Raw genomic sequence first — 17,143 nt, forward strand, 5'->3', positions numbered from 1 at the left:
TGTCAATGCTATTGTTATGGGCCAGGGTTTAGAGAACACCAAAATATATCATGGTGTTCACCTGACCCACAACTGTTAATAGATTTTGGTTATGGGGAGCACAAGGGCCCACTTTACAGGTGTGATGCAACTGAGATCTAAAGTATTTTTAAAACAAACAATGTTTATTCTATGAATCCTGTTAACATTTTGTAAACCCACAGTAAACATCTTATCAACACTGATAACCCCCCAAAAAGATACAGTATTCTATAGGTAACCCTTAGTAACTTTCCTAACAACATCCATAAGCCAAAACACTTTTTTAACAAAGAGAGCAGGTTTGTATTCTGTACAGAGAACAGAACACTTTTAAATTATTAAGCGATCTAAACACCTTGTTTAACATGGAGAGAGACCAGTATACATCTGCTTGGTTTGAATGCAGCTCTCCAACTGAACCACAGAGCCAAAAAGAGCTTCCAGCTCAAAACGAATGTAAAAAGCAGAATCACATTCCAGCTCCACCCACAATGACATCACTGCAGCCATTTGACAAAACACATTTTCTAAAAAGGGATTCTCACGTGTCACTCTACAAAGTTAAAGAGGAGGAAGTTGTCACCTACTGAAGACGAGATTTCATTTTTTAAAAATCAATTTAGAGTACCCAATTTTTTTTTCCAAAGAAGGATAAATTTAGCGTGGCCAATTGACCTACCCTGCATATCTTTCGGTTGTAGGGGCGAGACCCACGCAGACACGGGGAGAATGTGCAAACTCCACACTGACAGTGACCCAGAACCCGGGTCCTCGGCGCTGTGAGGCAGCAGTGCTAACCACTGCGTTACCGTGCCAGGAAGAGGTCAGTCATCATCTGATGAAAAGGCAGAGCATGCTCGAAAGGCTGAATTGCTGACTTCTGTTCCTGATTGCCTGAATAGATTTCAAACAAGCAGTCTGACAGCACATCAAGAGAGAGTTACATGTCACGCACAAACTTGTGAAAGTAAAAGTCATGTTTGCAGATGGTGCCAAAGGACAGGATGAAAGTCAGGAAGCGAAGGGCCCCCAAGGAAATGGGAATGGGAAGAGAAGTTGTTGCTGGAGATTCTCTGGATACTAGATTGGAAGGTGTGGCAGTCCCACTGAGCTAGACAATGGTAGAGAAATGTAGGAAGATGAGGCTGTGGTATCCCATGATAAAGTCTGCAGAAAAGCAGAGGTGGTGCAGCGATGTTGAGAATGTACAGGGATAGTAACGTCACAGAGGGTGTTTTGTGGACAGTTTTAATGATGCAGCAGAGGCCGAAACCTAACAACAGAGGTTTCAATGTGGATTTGCAGGAAACAAGGTCACAGATTTGGGAGGAGACACTTTCGAGGACAAGATAGGTTGGAGATTAGCAATACTTCCTGAGGACAGTGGAGTGGATTTTTTTGAACTGGCTTGATCATGAGAAACTGGAGAAAGGTGCAAGTTCAAGTCCAGACCCGAGAGAAGGTTTAGCTTGGTTAGCAAGGAGAAGCGAGGATGTTTGTGTCATGTGCAAATTTGGAGATGTTACATTTTGTTCCCTCATCTAAATCATCCCTGTATGTACCCCACTCGTCACAACCTGCCATTTGGGAAAATACCTAATTATACCTACTCTCCAGGTCTCTTCTTTTTGAATAAAAAATTACATATATTTTTTTTAAATAAAAAGAGTATCCAATTCTTCTTTATTTCCAAGGGGCAATTTAACGTGACCAACCCTGCACATATTTTTGGGTTGTGGGGGTGAGACCCACGCAGACACGGAAGAATATGCAAACTCCACATGGACAGTGACCCGGGGCCAGGATAGAACCTGGGTACTTGGCTCCGTGAGGCAGCAGTGCTAACCACTGTGCCACCGTGCCGCTCTACTCTCCAGTTTTCAATACACAACTTCAGTTTTCCAGAATTTTGCAGCTAGTCCCGATGACCAACCTCTTACCTTCAGTGGCAACTTATTGAGTTCCTTTCGTTTTCTCTGTGCAGCTTTCACAATGCCAAAGAGAACATCTGTGTGGACAGTTCTTTCATGGGCCTCATCCAAAATCACAACTGTGTACCTGCGAAGGAGCGGGTCTCTGATTGCCTCTCGAAGCAGCATCCCATCGGTTAAAAACTTGATTTTACTCCTGTCAGAGGTGACATCTTCAAACCGCACAGTGTATCCAATCTGAGGCAGAGATTTAGAGGCGACATGAGCAAACTGGAAACAGGATAATCCAGAAAGCAAACAGAACATGTTCAGAACGCAAAACAAGTAAATCAGCATCTGTGGACAGCAGAGATGTTTCATGTGCATAAGGTTGGAGAAAGGGAGACATACAAACAAATAATGCAATACATAAAATCTTAAGACTTAACATTTGAAGTTTAAATCCCTCCATATTATTCCTCCCCATCTTTGATGGGGCAGCACAGTAGCAGAGTGGTTAGCACAGTTGCTTCACAGCTCCGGGGTCCCAGGTTCGATTCCTGGCTTGGGTCACTGTCTGTGTGGAGTCTGCACGTTCTCCCCGTGTCTGCGTGGGTTTCCTCCGGGTGCTCCGGTTTCCTTCCACAGTCCAAAGATGTGCAGGGTAGGTGGATTGGCCGTGATAAATTGCCCTTAGTGTCCAAAATTGCCCTTGGTGTTGGGTGGAGTTTGGGTAGGGTGCTCTTTCCAAGAGCCGGTGTAGACTCAGGGGGCCGAATGGCCTCCTTCTGCACTGTAAATTCTATGTAAAATCTATGTAGATCAGGTGTTTATCATACATTGCTGCAGATTCTGGGCTGAAGGGCCTCTTCTGCACTGTCTTACTCTGTGATGTGAACTCCACAAACCCATGTGATGGGCTGAAGGGCCTGTGTGCAGTAAATGACTTGAATTCTTGGGAGATTTCTCTGCTCCTCATTCAGGCCTTTTCAGGTCAGAGTTTAATCACTCCGCCTCTGCCAGCTGTTTCCAGCTGCACAGACTCCAAACTCGGAAATTCTCCCCACCCTCTTGTCCTTCAAGATGATCCTGAAATCCTACCATCTTTGTCCATCACCTCTATGCTTGGCTGTACAATTTGGTTTGCTAACCCTCCTGTGAGCACCCTGGAATGCTTTACCATGCAAAGACTCTCTTTAAATACTGTGGCCATATAGACCCACACAAAGGGAAATGCACACAGGCAGAGGAAAGAATTCAAAGCAAGCTGCAAATATAAAGTTTCTGAAATGAAAATAGAAACTCTGGAGGTAGAAACAGAGCCCTGGACTGTCTTTAGTTTTCAAATTAAGTACTCTGGGAATACCTGGTACATGAATATCACACCCACTCACCCCCAAAATGCATTTACATATTCCGATGCAGAGTAAAGGGATTTGTCACGTCCAATTAATGATGGCTGCCAGCGCACAGTCAGCTGATTATCAAATCAGAGTTCAACACTGAAACTGCACCCTCTGAAATGGCCGAGCAAGCCACCATCCAGCATGACAGACACCATAAACACTGAGGGTACAGCCAGCCCTGCTGACTCTGCCAAGTCCTCCTCACAGTCTGGGGGCTTAAAACCAAATGGGGAGATCTTTGCCACTCTCTCAGAGTGCACAGGTTTAAAGTGCCATCAAACGGCACTTGCTCAGCAATAACCTGCTCACAGACACTTAGTTTGAGTTCCGTCAGGGTCACTCAACTCCTGATCTCATTACATTCTTGGTTCAAACATGGACTGAATGCCAGAGGTGAGGTGAGTGTGACTGCCCTTGACATCAAGGCACTATTTGACCATGTATGGCATCAAGGAGCCCGAGCTAAACTGGAGTCAATGGGAATCAGGGGGAAACTCTCCGCTGGTTGGAGTCATACCCGGCACAAAGGAAGATGGTTGTGGTGGTTGGAGGTCAATCATCTCAACTCCAGATCATCACTGCAGGAGTTCCTCAGGGTAGTGTCCTAGGCCCCAACCATCTTCAGCTGCTTCATCAATGACCTCCCTTCCATCATAAGGTCAGAAGTGGGAATGTTTGCGGATGACTGCACAATGTTCCGCACCATTCGCGGATAATGAAGCAGTCCATGTCCAAATGCAGCAAGACCTGGACAATATACAGGCTTGGACTGACAAGTGGCAAGTTACATTCACACCACACAAGTGTCAGGCAACGACCATCTCCAACAACAGATCTAACCATCGCCCCTTGATCACTGAATTCCCCACAATCAACATCCCGGGGGTTACCATTGATCAGAAACTGAACTGGACCCAGCCACATTAATACTGTGGCTACCAGGGCAGGTCAAAGGCTAGGAATCCTATGGCAAGCAACTCACCTCCTGACCCCCCAAATCCTGCCCATCGTCTGTAGGCACAAGTAAAGAGTGTGATGGAATACTCTCCACTTACCTGGACGAGTGCAGCTCCAACACTCAAGAAACTCAACACCATCCAGGACAAAGCAGCTTTTGAGTCAGAGATGTTTTGGAAACAGGCCCTTCGACCCAACCTGTCCATGCCGCCCAGTTTTTAACCACTGAGCTAGTCCCAATTGCCCGTAATTGGCCCACACCCCTCTATACACTGCTTTCCCATATTACTGTCTAAATGCTTTTCAAAAGACAAAATTGTACCCATCTCCACTACTGCCTCTGGCAGCTCGTTGCAGACACTCTCCACCTTGTATGTGAACAAATTGCCCCTGTGGGCCTCATTATTTTATAGACCTCTATAAGATCACTCCTAAGCCTCCTGCACACCAGGGTAAAAAGTCTCAGTCTGGGCAGCACGGTGGCGCAGTGGTTAGCACTGCTGTCTCATGGTCTCAGGTTCGATCCTGACTCTGGGTCACTGTCCGTGTGGAGTCCAAACATCCTCCCAGTGTTTGCGTGGGTTTCGTCCCACAACACAAAGATGTGCAGGGTAGATGGATTGGCCACACTAAATTGCCCCTTAATTGTAAAAAATTAATTAGTGCTCACAATTTTTTTTTCTTTTTCTTAAAGTCCCAGCCTATCCAGCCTCTCCTTGTAACTCAAGCCATCAAAGTCCCGTTAGCATCCTAGTAAATAATTTCTGCATTCTTTCTAGTTTAATAATATCCTTTCTAAATTAGGGTGACCAGAACTGCACACAGTATTCCAAGTGTGGCCGTACCAATGTCTGTCCAACTTCAGCAAGACGTCCCAACTCCTGTATTCAATATTCACACCAATAAAACTTAGCATGCTGAATGCTGCCTTCAGCACCCTGTCCACCTGCGACTCCACCTTCAAGGAGCTTTGAACCTGTACTCCTAGGTCACTTTGTTCCATAACTCCCTACCATTAACTGAGTAGGTCCTGCCCCTATTCGATCTCTGAAAACATCCACAGATACTTCCCCCTCCCCAACCAACAAACAGTGGCAGCCGTGTATACAAGATGGCTGCATGAACTCACCAAGGTTCGACAGACAGCACCTTCCAAACACCACTTCCAACTAGAATAGGGTTTTCCAAAGTGCAGGTTGCGACCCACAGGTGGGTCATGGGAGGGTGTCAGAAGGCTCACAATGTTCTCGCTACAGTCAGAAATAGCTTTGCAACTGATTGATTTTGTATTCTTGGTAATGGGATATCTTACCCTCCTGCACTTCATTCCTGAGAGAACAAGCATTACTTCCGCCAGCATTTGCCTGGCAGATATCATTTATCTATGGAATTCCTTGCCCAGTGAAGCAGTTGAGGCTCCTTCATTCAATGTTTTTAAGATAAAGATAGATAGTTTTTTGAAGAATAAAGGGATTAAGGGTTATGGTGTTCGGGCCGGAAAGTGGAGCTGAGTCCACAAAGGATCAGCCATGATCTCATTGAATGGTGGAGCAGGCTCGAGGGGCCAGATGGCCGACTCCTGCTCCTAGTTCTTATAGAACATAACAGCGCAGTACAGGCCCTTCGGCCCTCAATGATGCGCCGACCTGTGAAACCACTCTAAAGCCCATCTACACTATTCCCTTGTCGTCCATGTCTATCCAATGACCATTTAACTGCCCTTAGTGTTGGTGAGTCCACTACTGTTGCAGGCAGGGCATTCCACGCCCTTACTACTCTGAGTAAAGAACCTACCTCTGACATCTGTCTTATATCTATCTCCCCTCAATTTAAAGCTATGTCCCCTCGTGCTAGACATCACCATCCGAGGAAAAAGGCTCTCACTGTCCACCCTATCAAATCCTCTGACCATCTTGTATGCCTCAATTAAGTCACCTCTTAACCTTCTTCTCTCTAATGAAAACAGCCTCAAGTCCATCAGCCTTTCCTCATAAGATCTTCCCTCCATACCAGGCAACATTCTGGTAAATCTCCTCTGTACCCTTTCAAATGCTTCCACATTCTTCCTATAATGCGGCGACCAGAATTGCACGCAATACTCCAAATGCGGCCGCACCAGAGTTTTGTACAGCTGCATGACCTCATGGCTCCGAAACTCAATCTCTCTACCAATAAAAGCTAACACACCATACGCCTTACAAAATGAATCACCTCACGCTTTTCTGCATTAAACTCCATTTGCCACCAGAAGGACATAGATATGCCCAGCGCTGCAGCTTATCTATGTCCTTCTGTAACTTGTAACATGTCACTGTCCACAACTCCACCGACTTTGGTGTCATCTGCAAATTTACTCACCCATCCTTCTACGCCCTCATCCAGGTAATTTTTAAAAATGACAAACAGCAGTGGCCCCAAAATAGATCCTTGTGGTGCACCACTAGTAGCTGGACTCCAGTCTGAACATTTCCCATCAACCACCACCCTTCCTCTTCTTCCAGCTAGCCAATTTCTGATCCAAACTGCTAAATCTCCCTGAATCCCATGCTTCCGTATTTTCTGCAGTAGCCTACCGTGGGGAACCTTATCAAACGCTTTACTGAACTCCATATACACCACATCAACTGCTTTACCCTCATCCACCTGTTTGGTCACCTTCTCAAAGAACTCAATAAGGTTTGTGAGGCACGACCTACCCTTCACAAAACCGTGTTGACTATCTCTAATCAAATTATTCCTTTCCAGATGATTACACTTCCTATCTCTTATAAACCTTTCCAAGACTTTGCCCACAACAGAAGTAAGGCTCACTGGTCTATAGTTACTGGGGTTGTCTCTACTCCCCTTCTTGAACAAGGGGACAACATTTGTTATCTTCCAGTCTTCTGCCACTATTCCTGTAGACAAAGATGACTTAAAGATGAAAGCCAAAGGCTCAGCAATCTCCTCCCTAGCTTCCCAGAGAATCCTAGGATAAATTCCATCCAGCCCAGGGGACTTATCTATTTTCACACTTTCCAGAATTGTTAACAGCGCCTCCTTATGAACCTCAAGCACTTCTAGTCAAGTAGCCTGAATCTCAGTATTCTCCTCGACAACATTGTCTTTTTCCTGTGTGAATACTGACAAAAAATATTCATTTAGCACCTCTCCTCTCTCCCCTGATTCCACGCACAACTTCCCACTATTGTCCTTGACTGGCCCTACTCTTACCCTAGTCATTCTTTTATTCCTGACATATCTATAGAAAGCTTTAGGGTTATCCTTGATCCTACCTGCCAAAGCCGTCTCATGTCCCCTCCAGGCTCTTCTTAGCTCTCTCTTTAGGTCCTTCCTAGCTAACTCAATTCCCGTACCAGCCTCCCCGAACAGGCGCCGGAATGTGGCGACTAGGGCCTTTTCACAGTAACTTCATTTGAAGCCTACTTGTGACAATAAGCGATTTTCATTTCATTTCATCTTTACATAAGCCTCCTTCTTCCTCTTGACAAGTGTTTCGACTGCTTTAGTAAAACACGGTTCCTTCGCTCGACCACTTCCTCCCTGCCTGACAGGTACATACTTATCAAGGACACGCAGTAGCTGTTCCTTGAACAAGCACCACATTTCCATTGTGCCCATCCCCTGAAATTTTCCTCTCCATCCGATGCACCCTAAGTCATGCCCCATCGCATCATAATTGCCTTTCCCCCAGATATAACTCTTGCCCTGCGATACATACCTATCCCTTTCCATCACTAAAGTAAACGTAATCAAATTGTGGTCACTATCACCAAAGTGCTCACCTACCTCCAAATCTAACACCTGTCCTGGTTCATTACCCAGTACCAAACCCAATATGGCCTCGCCACTCGTTGGCCTATCTACATACTGTGTCAGGAAACCCTCCTGCACACATTGGACAAAAACAGACCCATCTAAAGTACTCGAACTATAGCGTTTCCAGTCAATATTTGGAAAGGTAAAGTCCCCCATAACAACTATCCTGTTGCTTTTGCTCCTATCCAGAATCATCTTTGCAATCCTTTCCTCTACATCTCTGGAACTTTTCGGAGGCCTATACAATACCCCTAACAGGGTGACCTCTCCTTTCCAGTTTCTAACCTCAGCCCATACTACCTCAGCAGACGAGTCCTCATCAAACGTCCTTTCTGCCACCGTAATACTGTTCTTGACTAACAATCCCCGAGCTTACTGAAATATCTAAACCCCGGAACCTACAACAACCATTCCTGTCCCTGCTCTATCCATGTCTCCAAAATGACCACAACATCGAAGTCCCAGGTACCAACCCATGCCGCAAGTTCACCCACCTTATTCCAGATGCTCCTGGCATTGAAGAAGACACACTTTAAACCACCTTCCTGCCTGCCGGTACACTCTTGCAACTTTGAAACCTTACTCATGACCTCACTACTCTCAACTTCCTGTATACTGGAGCTACAATTCAGGTTCCCAATCCCCTGCTGAACTAGTTTAAACCCTCCCAAAGAGCATTAGCAAATTTTCCCCCCCAGGATATTGGTACCCCTCTGGTCCAGGTGTAGACCATCCCGTTTGTAGAGGTCCCACCTACCCCAGAATGAGCCCCAATTATCCAGGAATCTGAAACTCTCCCTCCTGCACCATCCCTGTAGCCACGTGTTCAACTCCTCTCTCTCTCTCCCTATTCCTCGTCTCGCTAGCATGTGGCACGGGTAACAACCCAGAGATAATAACTTATGTTCTTATGACAAAGCGGTTCCAGCGCTCACACCATTTGAAAACAGCATTTTGCACCGTTCTCCTGAAAGTACTTTGTAAGTTTCCTCCAAGACATTGCTGGGCTATTACGATGCAAGGCTGTTTCTAACAACAGGTACTACACCCCCACAGCTAATCTGGCACTTACACATTACAATTTTTAAGCTATTTGCAAAGTTAAGCGGTGGCTATACTTCGGGAAATGGGCCAGAAATCTGTTCATCACTGAATTTCGGACAGCTAACCAAGTTTAAATTACTGTTCCTCCACTAGGAATATGGGGAAAATGTCAAAGGAACGACCCCGGTCATATGCATAGTGCTCTCTGCCTAACTGAATTCCCACATCCCTGGACATTCGGCATGGTGGAAGAGCGCCCAATGTTCTGTAAAATTTTGCCATTTGGGGGCGGGTGAAATGGAATGGGATTAACACAGAAAACAGTCTCCAGCTTTGAGCCTTGAGAAGAGTTTTGCAATGGTCAATGAAATATGAAATGAAATGAAATTCGCTTATTGTCACAAGTAGGCTTCAAATGAAGTTACTGTGAAAAGCCCCTAGTCGCCACATTCCGGCATGTTGACTATCAGAGACAGTGAAGGCACCGTTTCCATCTTTCAGACGCTGAAAGATTTATTCTGAACAGATTGGAGGAATTGACTGAAGTGAGCAACTGACTGCACTTTAGTTACATCAGGAAGTAAAGCATAATATTGGCTCAAGGACAATCGGAATATCTGGAAACAGAAACACCAATAAGTGGCTGGAATGTGAAAAGCTGCTTGCTGTCCCTCTCTCTCTGGCCAAATCCCAAAACATCTTCCATATCAGTAATCTTACAATCGAAAATCGCAATGAAGAGGGACAGCGATGTCCACACCCCATCAATGACTTTTTTAAACCCTTGCCTCACCCTGGCAGGTGAGAATGCCGGATATGCACAACGAGGTGTGTGGAGATGATAATCTTTATTGTCACAAGTAGGGCTACATTAACACTGAAATGAAGTTACTGTGAAAAGACTGTAGTTGCCACATTCCTGCGCCTGTTCGGGTACTGTAATGACTTCGGCCAGGCCTTTGAGATTGGCCAATTAGAATACGAATTCCCTGATTAGTGGCCCAATCAGGGAACCCCTTTCTGTGTACATAACAGGGAGTGTCAGATCCTCTGCACTCCCGGTGCAGACAGCAGACTGAATGGTCATGGTTGTTCAGCTGTTGGGGTTGTAAATAAAAGGAATTCTGGTGACGGGACTTCTGCCTCCGCAGACTTATTACAGGTACACTGAGGGAGAATTCAGAATGCCCAATTCACCTAACAGCACGTCTTTGGACCGTGGGAGGAAACCGGAGCACCCAGAGCAAACCCACGCAGACACGGGGTGAACGTGCAGACTCCGCACAGACAGTGACCCAAGCCGGAATCGAACCCGAGACTCTGGAGCTGTGAAACCACAGTGCTAACCACTGTGCAGCAAGACTGGAATAAATACAAGAGAGTCTTTTTCCTCGGATGGTGATGTCTAGCACGAGGGGACATAGCTTTAAATTGAGGAGAGATAGATATAGGACAGATGTCAGAGGTAGGTTCTTTACTCAGAGAGTAGTAAGGGCGTGGAATGCCCTGCCTGCAACAGTAGTGGACTCGCCAACACTAAGGACATTCAAATGGTCATTCGATAGACTTCTGGACGATAAGGGAATAGTGTTTTAGAGTGGTTTCACAGGTCGGCGCAACATTGAGGGCCGAAGGGCCTGTACTGCGCTGTAATGATCTATGTTCTATGTTCTAAGACAAAACAAAGTTCAAGGTGAGTTGGCAGTAGTTGCCTTAATGGCAGCAACAGATACAAGAGGTGGCCAAAATGCCTGAAATTCAATAGAAGGTTGGAGGCAGGAAATGAAACAATGCTGGGTGGACAGCTACAAGACATGAAACCGGATTGGAGTGAGATTGTGAGGACCAAGCAGCCTCGCCTGTCACATTAAAGGTAAGCTTACGTGGCGTGTCCCGATATTCGGCTGGTGTGGGCCCCCATTTCGGCAAGTTGGCAAAAATGGATCCCAGGAAAAAAAAATTGTAAAGCACTGATCAGGAAATACAAAGAGAGCAGACAAATGGGAACACCGGCACCTGGATGTTCCACTCCACACCCCGACTGGGAAATATACATTCCTTCATTGTCACTGCGTCAATATCCTGGAATTCATTCCCAAACAGCACTGTGGATGTACCTACACCACAGAGACTGCAGCAGCTCGAAAAGGCAGCTCATCACATATGCAAAGGTAATTAAGAGGGCCAGTGACACCCACATCCCATGTCCAATGAGGAGTGCAGATGGGAATGGCAGAAGCAATGCCGGGTATACACAATAAGGTGTTCACGAACTGTGTGGGGAGATGGGTTAGGGGACTGGGCTAAAATTTGGCCGATGGAGTTTAATGTAGATAATGAGGTTATCCATTTTGGCCAAAACAGAAAGGCAAGTTAGTATCTGAATGAAAAACAGATTCAAAATGCGTCTGGCCAGAGGGATCTCGGCGTCTTTGTTCATGAATCACAGAAAGTTGGTTCGCAGGTACAGCCTGTTATTAAAAAGGCCAATGGAATGTTAGCGTTTATTGCAGAAGGACTGGAGTATAAAAGTAGAGAAGTGTTGTTGCAATTGTATAGGGTGTTGGTGAGACCACATCTGGAGTATTGTGTCCAGTTTTGGCTCCTTATTTGAGGAAGGATGTGGTGGCATTGGAGGCAGTTCAGAGGAGGGTCACCAGATTGATCAAGGAAAACCCAAAAGCTTTCTATAGGTATGTCAGGAATAAGCGAATGACTAGGGAAAGAGTAGGACCAGTCAAGGACACGGATGGGAAATTGTGTGTGGAGTCTGAAGAGATAGGCGAGATACTAAATGAATATTTTTCGTCAGTATTCACTCAGGAAAAAGATAATGTTGTGGAGGAGAATGCTGAGCCCCAGGCTAATAGAATAGATGGCATTGAGGTACGTAGGGAAGAGGTGTTGGCAATTCTGGACAGGCTGAAAATAGATAAGTCCCCGGGACCTGATGGGATTTATCCTAGGATTCTATGGGAGGCCAGGGAAGAGATTGCTGGACCTTTGGCTTTGATTTTTATGTCATCATTGGCTACAGGAATAGTGCCAGAGGACTGGAGGACAGCAAATGTGGTCCCTTTGTTCAAAAAGGGGAGTAGAGACAACCCCGGCAACTATAGACCGGTGAGCCTCACGTCTGTAGTGGGTAAAGTCTTGGAGGGGATTATAAGGGACAAGATTTATAATCATCTAGATAGGAATAATATGATCAGGGATAGTCAGCATGGCTTTGTGAAGGGTAGGTCATGCCTCACAAACCTTATTGAGTTCTTTGAGAAGGTGACTGAACAGGTAGACGAGGGTAGAGCAGTTGATGTGGTGTATATGGATTTCAGCAAAGCGTTTGATAAGGTTCCCCACGGTAGGCTATTGCAAAAAATACGGAGGCTGGGGATTGAGGGTGATTTAGAGATGTGGATCAGAAATTGGCTAGCTGAAAGAAGACAGAGGGTGGTGGTTGATGGGAAATGTTCAGAATGGAGTACAGTCACAAGTGGAGTACCACAAGGATCTGTTCTGGGGCCGTTGCTGTTTGTCATTTTTATCAATGACCTAGAGGAAGGCGCAGAAGGGTGGGTGAGTAAATTTGCAGACGATACTAAAGTCGGTGGTGTTGTCGATAGTGTGGAAGGATGTAGCAGGTTACAGAGGGATATAGATAAGCTGCAGAGCTGGGCTGAGAGGTGGCAAATGGAGTTTAATGTAGAGAAGTGTGAGGTGATTCACTTTGGAAGGATTAACAGGAATGCGGAATATTTGGCTAATGGTAAAGTTCTTGAAAGTGTGGATGAGCAGAGGGATCTAGGTGTCCATGTACATAGATCCCTGAAAGTTGCCACCCAGGTTGATAGGGTTGTGAAGAAGGCCTATGGAGTGTTGGCCTTTATTGGTAGAGGGATTGAGTTCCGGAGTCGGGAGGTCATGTTGCAGCTGTACAGAACTCTGGTACGGCCGCATTTGGAGTATTGCGTACAGTTCTGGTCACCGCATTATAGGAAGGACGTGGAAGCTTTGGAGCGGGTGCAGAGGATATTTACCAGGATGTTGCCTGGTATGGAGGGAAAATCTTATGAGGAAAGGCTGACGGACTTGAGGTTGTTTTTGTTGGAGAGAAGAAGGTTAAGAGGAGACTTAATAGAGGCATACAAAATGATCAGGGGGTTGGATAGGGTGGACAGTGAGAGCCTTCTCCCGCGGATGGATATGGCTGGCACGAGGGGACATAACTTTAAACTGAGGGGTAATAGATATAGGACAGAGGTCAGAGGTAGGTTCTTTACGCAAAGAGTAGTGAGGCCGTGGAATGCCCTACCTGCTACAGTAGTGAACTCGCCAACATTGAGGGCATTTAAAAGTTTATTGGATAAACATATGGATGATAATGGCATAGTGTAGGTTAGATGGCTTTTGTTTCGGTGCAACATCGTGGGCCGAAGGGCCTGTACTGCGCTGTATTGTTCTATGTTCTATGTTATTACCAAGGAGGTAGTGATGGGCAAGCTAATGGGGCTAAAGGTAGACAAGTCTCCTGGACCTGATGGAATGCATCCCAGAGTGCTAAGAGATGGCTAGGGAAATTGCAAATGCACTAGTGATAATTTACCAAAATTCACTGGACTCTGGGGTGGTCCCGGCGGATTGGAAATTAGCAAACGTGACACCACTGTTTAAAAAAGGAGGTAGGCAGAAAACGGGTAATTATAGGCCAGTGAGCTTAACTTCGGTAGTAGGGAAGATGCTGGAATCTATCATCAAGGAAGAAATAGAGAGGCATCTGGATGGAAATTGTCCCATTGGACAGACGCAGCATGGGTTCATAAAGGGCAGGTCGTGCCTAACTAATTTAGTGGAATTTTGAGAGGACATTAACAGTGCGGTAGATAACGGGGAGCCAATGGATGTGGTATATCTGGATTTCCAGAGAGCCTTTGACAAGGTGCCACACAAAAGGTTGTTGCATAAGATAAAGATGCATGGCATTAAGGGGAAAGTAGGAGCATGGAGAGGATTGGTTAATTAATAGAAAGCAAAGAGTGGGGATTAATGGGTGTTTCTCTGGTTGGCAATCAGTAGCTAGTGGTGTCCCTCAGGGATCAGTGTTGGGCCCACAACTGTTCACAATTTACACAGATGATTTGGAGTTGGGGACCAAGGGCAATGTGTCCAAGTTTGCAGACGACACTAAGATAAGTGGTAAAGCAAAAAGTGCAGAGGATACTGGAAGTCTGCAGAGGGATTTGGATAGGCTAAGTGAATGAGCTAGGATCTGGCAGATGGAATACAATGTTAACAAATGTGAGGTTATCCATTTTGGTAGGAATAACAGCAAAAGGGATTATTTAAATGATAAAATATTAAAACATGCTGCTGTGCAGAGAGACCTGGGTGTGCTAGTGCATGAGTCGCAAAAAGTTGGTTTTCAGGTGCAACAGGTGATTAAGAAGGCAAATGGAATTTTGTCCTTCGTTGCTAGAGGGATGGAGTTTAAGACTAGAGAGGTTCTGCTGCAATTGTACAAGGTGTTAGTGAGGCCACACCTGGAGTAGTGTTCAGTTTTGGTCTCCTTACTTGAGAAAGGACGTACTGGCACTGGAGGGTGTGCAGAGGAGATTCACTAGGTTAATCCCAGATCTGAAGGGGTTGGATTACGAGGAGAGGTTGAGTAGACTGGGACTGTACTCGTTGGAATTTAGAAGGATGAGGGGGGATCTTATAGAAACATATAAAATTATGAAGGGAATAGATAGGATAGATGCGGGCAGGTTGTTTCCACTGGCGGGTGAAAGCAGAACTCGGGGGCATAGCCTCAAAATAAGGGGAAGTAGATTTAGGACTGAGTTTAGGAGGAACTTCTTCACCCAAAGGGTTGTGAATCTATGGAATTCCTTGCCCAGTGAAGCAGTAGAGGCTCCTTCATTAAATGTTTTTAAGATAAAGATAGATAGTTTTTTGAAGAATAAAGGGATTAAGGGTTATGGTGTTCGGGCCGGAAAGTGGAGCTGAGTCCACAAAAGATCAGCCATGATCTCATTGAATGGTGGAGCAGGCTCGAGGGGCCAGATGGCCTACTCCTGCTCCTAGTTCTTATGTTCTTATGGAGAGTTGGGCAGAGAAATGGCAGATGGAGTTCAATCCAGGCAAATGAGAGGTAATGCATTTTGGAAGATCTAATTCAGGAGCAGACTATACGGTCAATGGAAGAGTCCTGGGGGAAATTGCTGTACAGAGAGATCTGGGAGTTCAGGTCCATTGTACCTTGAAGGTGGCAATGCAGGTTGATAGAGTGGTCACGAAGGAATACAGCATGCTTGCCTTCATCGGACGGGGCATTGAGTACAAGAGTCGGCAGGTCATGTTACAGTTGTATAAGACTTTGGTTTGGCCACATTTGGAATACTGCGTGCAGTTCTGGTTGCCACATTACCAGAGGGATGTGGGTGCTTTAGAGAGGGTGCAGAGGAGGTTCACCAGGATGTTGCCTGGTATGGAGGGTGCTAGCTATGAAGAAAGGTTGAGTAGATTAGGATTGTTTTCGTTGGAAAGACGGAGGTCGAGGGGGGACATGATTGAGGTCTACAAAATTATGAGAGGTATGGACAGGGTGGATAGCAACAAGCTTTTTCCAAGAGTGGGGGTGTCAATTGGATTGGATTGGATTTGTTTATTGTCACGTGTACCGAGGTACAGTGAAAAGTATTTTTCTGCGAGCAGCTCAACAGATCATTAAGTGACTTCCGGGTGCGGCTATGCAGAGCTAGGTCGCATATTCGGTAGCTCCCGCTTGGAACGGACTTTTGGGCTCTTTTACAGGGCCCCCACGCATTTGTTTGACATTTCCCAGTGTGGCAAGAAGACTGCAACATTCCCCTGACAGTGTCCCCAGGAATGTTATGTCTTTTGGTTACCAGACCCAGCAGAAACAGTAAACGGTTTGGCTGCAACAGGATAAACAGGGCCTCTTCCAGCATGCAGGCGGGGGAAGGGCAAGCTTAAAGCTGCAAGCTGACCTGAGGGCCTTTATCAAAGGTTAATTCTCGCAGCAGAGGGAACAACTGTGAAAAGATCTCACCAAGGCCACTGAAGAAGTGGGGACGAGGCTTCCGGTGGCGGCCATGGAGGAGTAGGTTGCGCATTCGGCAGCTCCCGTCTGGAACGGACTCGTAGACCTTTTTCAGGAGTTTCCACAGGCATTTTGGGGCAGATTGGTGAAGCGAACACTGCCGAAAGGATTCCCTCTCGAGACTTCCGGTTGCGGCTATGCGGAGCTAAGTCGCACATTCGGCGGCTCCCGCAAAAACTGACTTTTGGGCTCTTTTCAGGGCCTCCAAGGGCACTTTTTCGCAGTTTCCCGGTGTGGGAAGGAGTTAATAATAGCTCCCCGTCAGTATATGGCTTTAACTAGGAGCGGGCAACAAAGAAGGTGTGGTGGACCAGAAGAAGCGAGGGAAGGACAAAATGGAGGCGGGCGGAGACCAGGCAGCGTGGAGGCAGTGGGCGGAGGAGCAACAGGAGGGTACCCAGCGCTGCCTCACAGAGATTAAAACGGACCTGCTAGAGCCGATGAAGGCTTCTATTGATAAGCTGGAGACACAGACAGCCCAGGGGGTGGCGATCCGAGAGGCTCAACAAAAGATCTCTCACAATGAGGACGAGATCTTAGGCCTGGCGGTAAAGGTGGAGGCGCACGAGGCGCTCCACAAGAAATGGCAGGAGCGGTTCGAGGAGATGGAGAATCGGTCGAGGCAGAAGAATCTGCGGATTCTGGGCACCCCGGAGGGGCTGCAGGGCCGGACGTGGGGGCCTATGTGGTCACCATGTTAAACTCGCTGATGGGAGCAGGGTCCTTCCAGGGGCCCCTGCAGCTGGAAGGGGCCCATAGAGTGTTGGCGAGGAGGCCCAAGGCTAACGAGCCTCCGTGGGCGGTGCTGGTGCGGTTCCATCGGTTCGTCGATTGGGAGTGTGCGCTCAGGTGGGCCAAGAAGGAGA

General features: G+C 46.5%; 1 protein-coding gene across 1 annotated transcript in view; it reads right to left on the reverse strand.

Annotated features, from left to right (window-relative positions):
* dhx33 (DEAH (Asp-Glu-Ala-His) box polypeptide 33) overlaps positions 1-17,143 on the reverse strand; it is a 159,539-nt gene that overhangs the window by 119,374 nt on the left and 23,022 nt on the right. The window contains 1 exon segment of the mRNA XM_072492603.1: positions 1,962-2,189. Within this exon segment, the coding sequence (XP_072348704.1) occupies positions 1,962-2,189 (228 nt within the window).

Source organism: Scyliorhinus torazame, chromosome 30, assembly GCF_047496885.1.
Source record: "Scyliorhinus torazame isolate Kashiwa2021f chromosome 30, sScyTor2.1, whole genome shotgun sequence".
NCBI classification, from domain to species: Eukaryota; Metazoa; Chordata; class Chondrichthyes; order Carcharhiniformes; family Scyliorhinidae; genus Scyliorhinus; species Scyliorhinus torazame.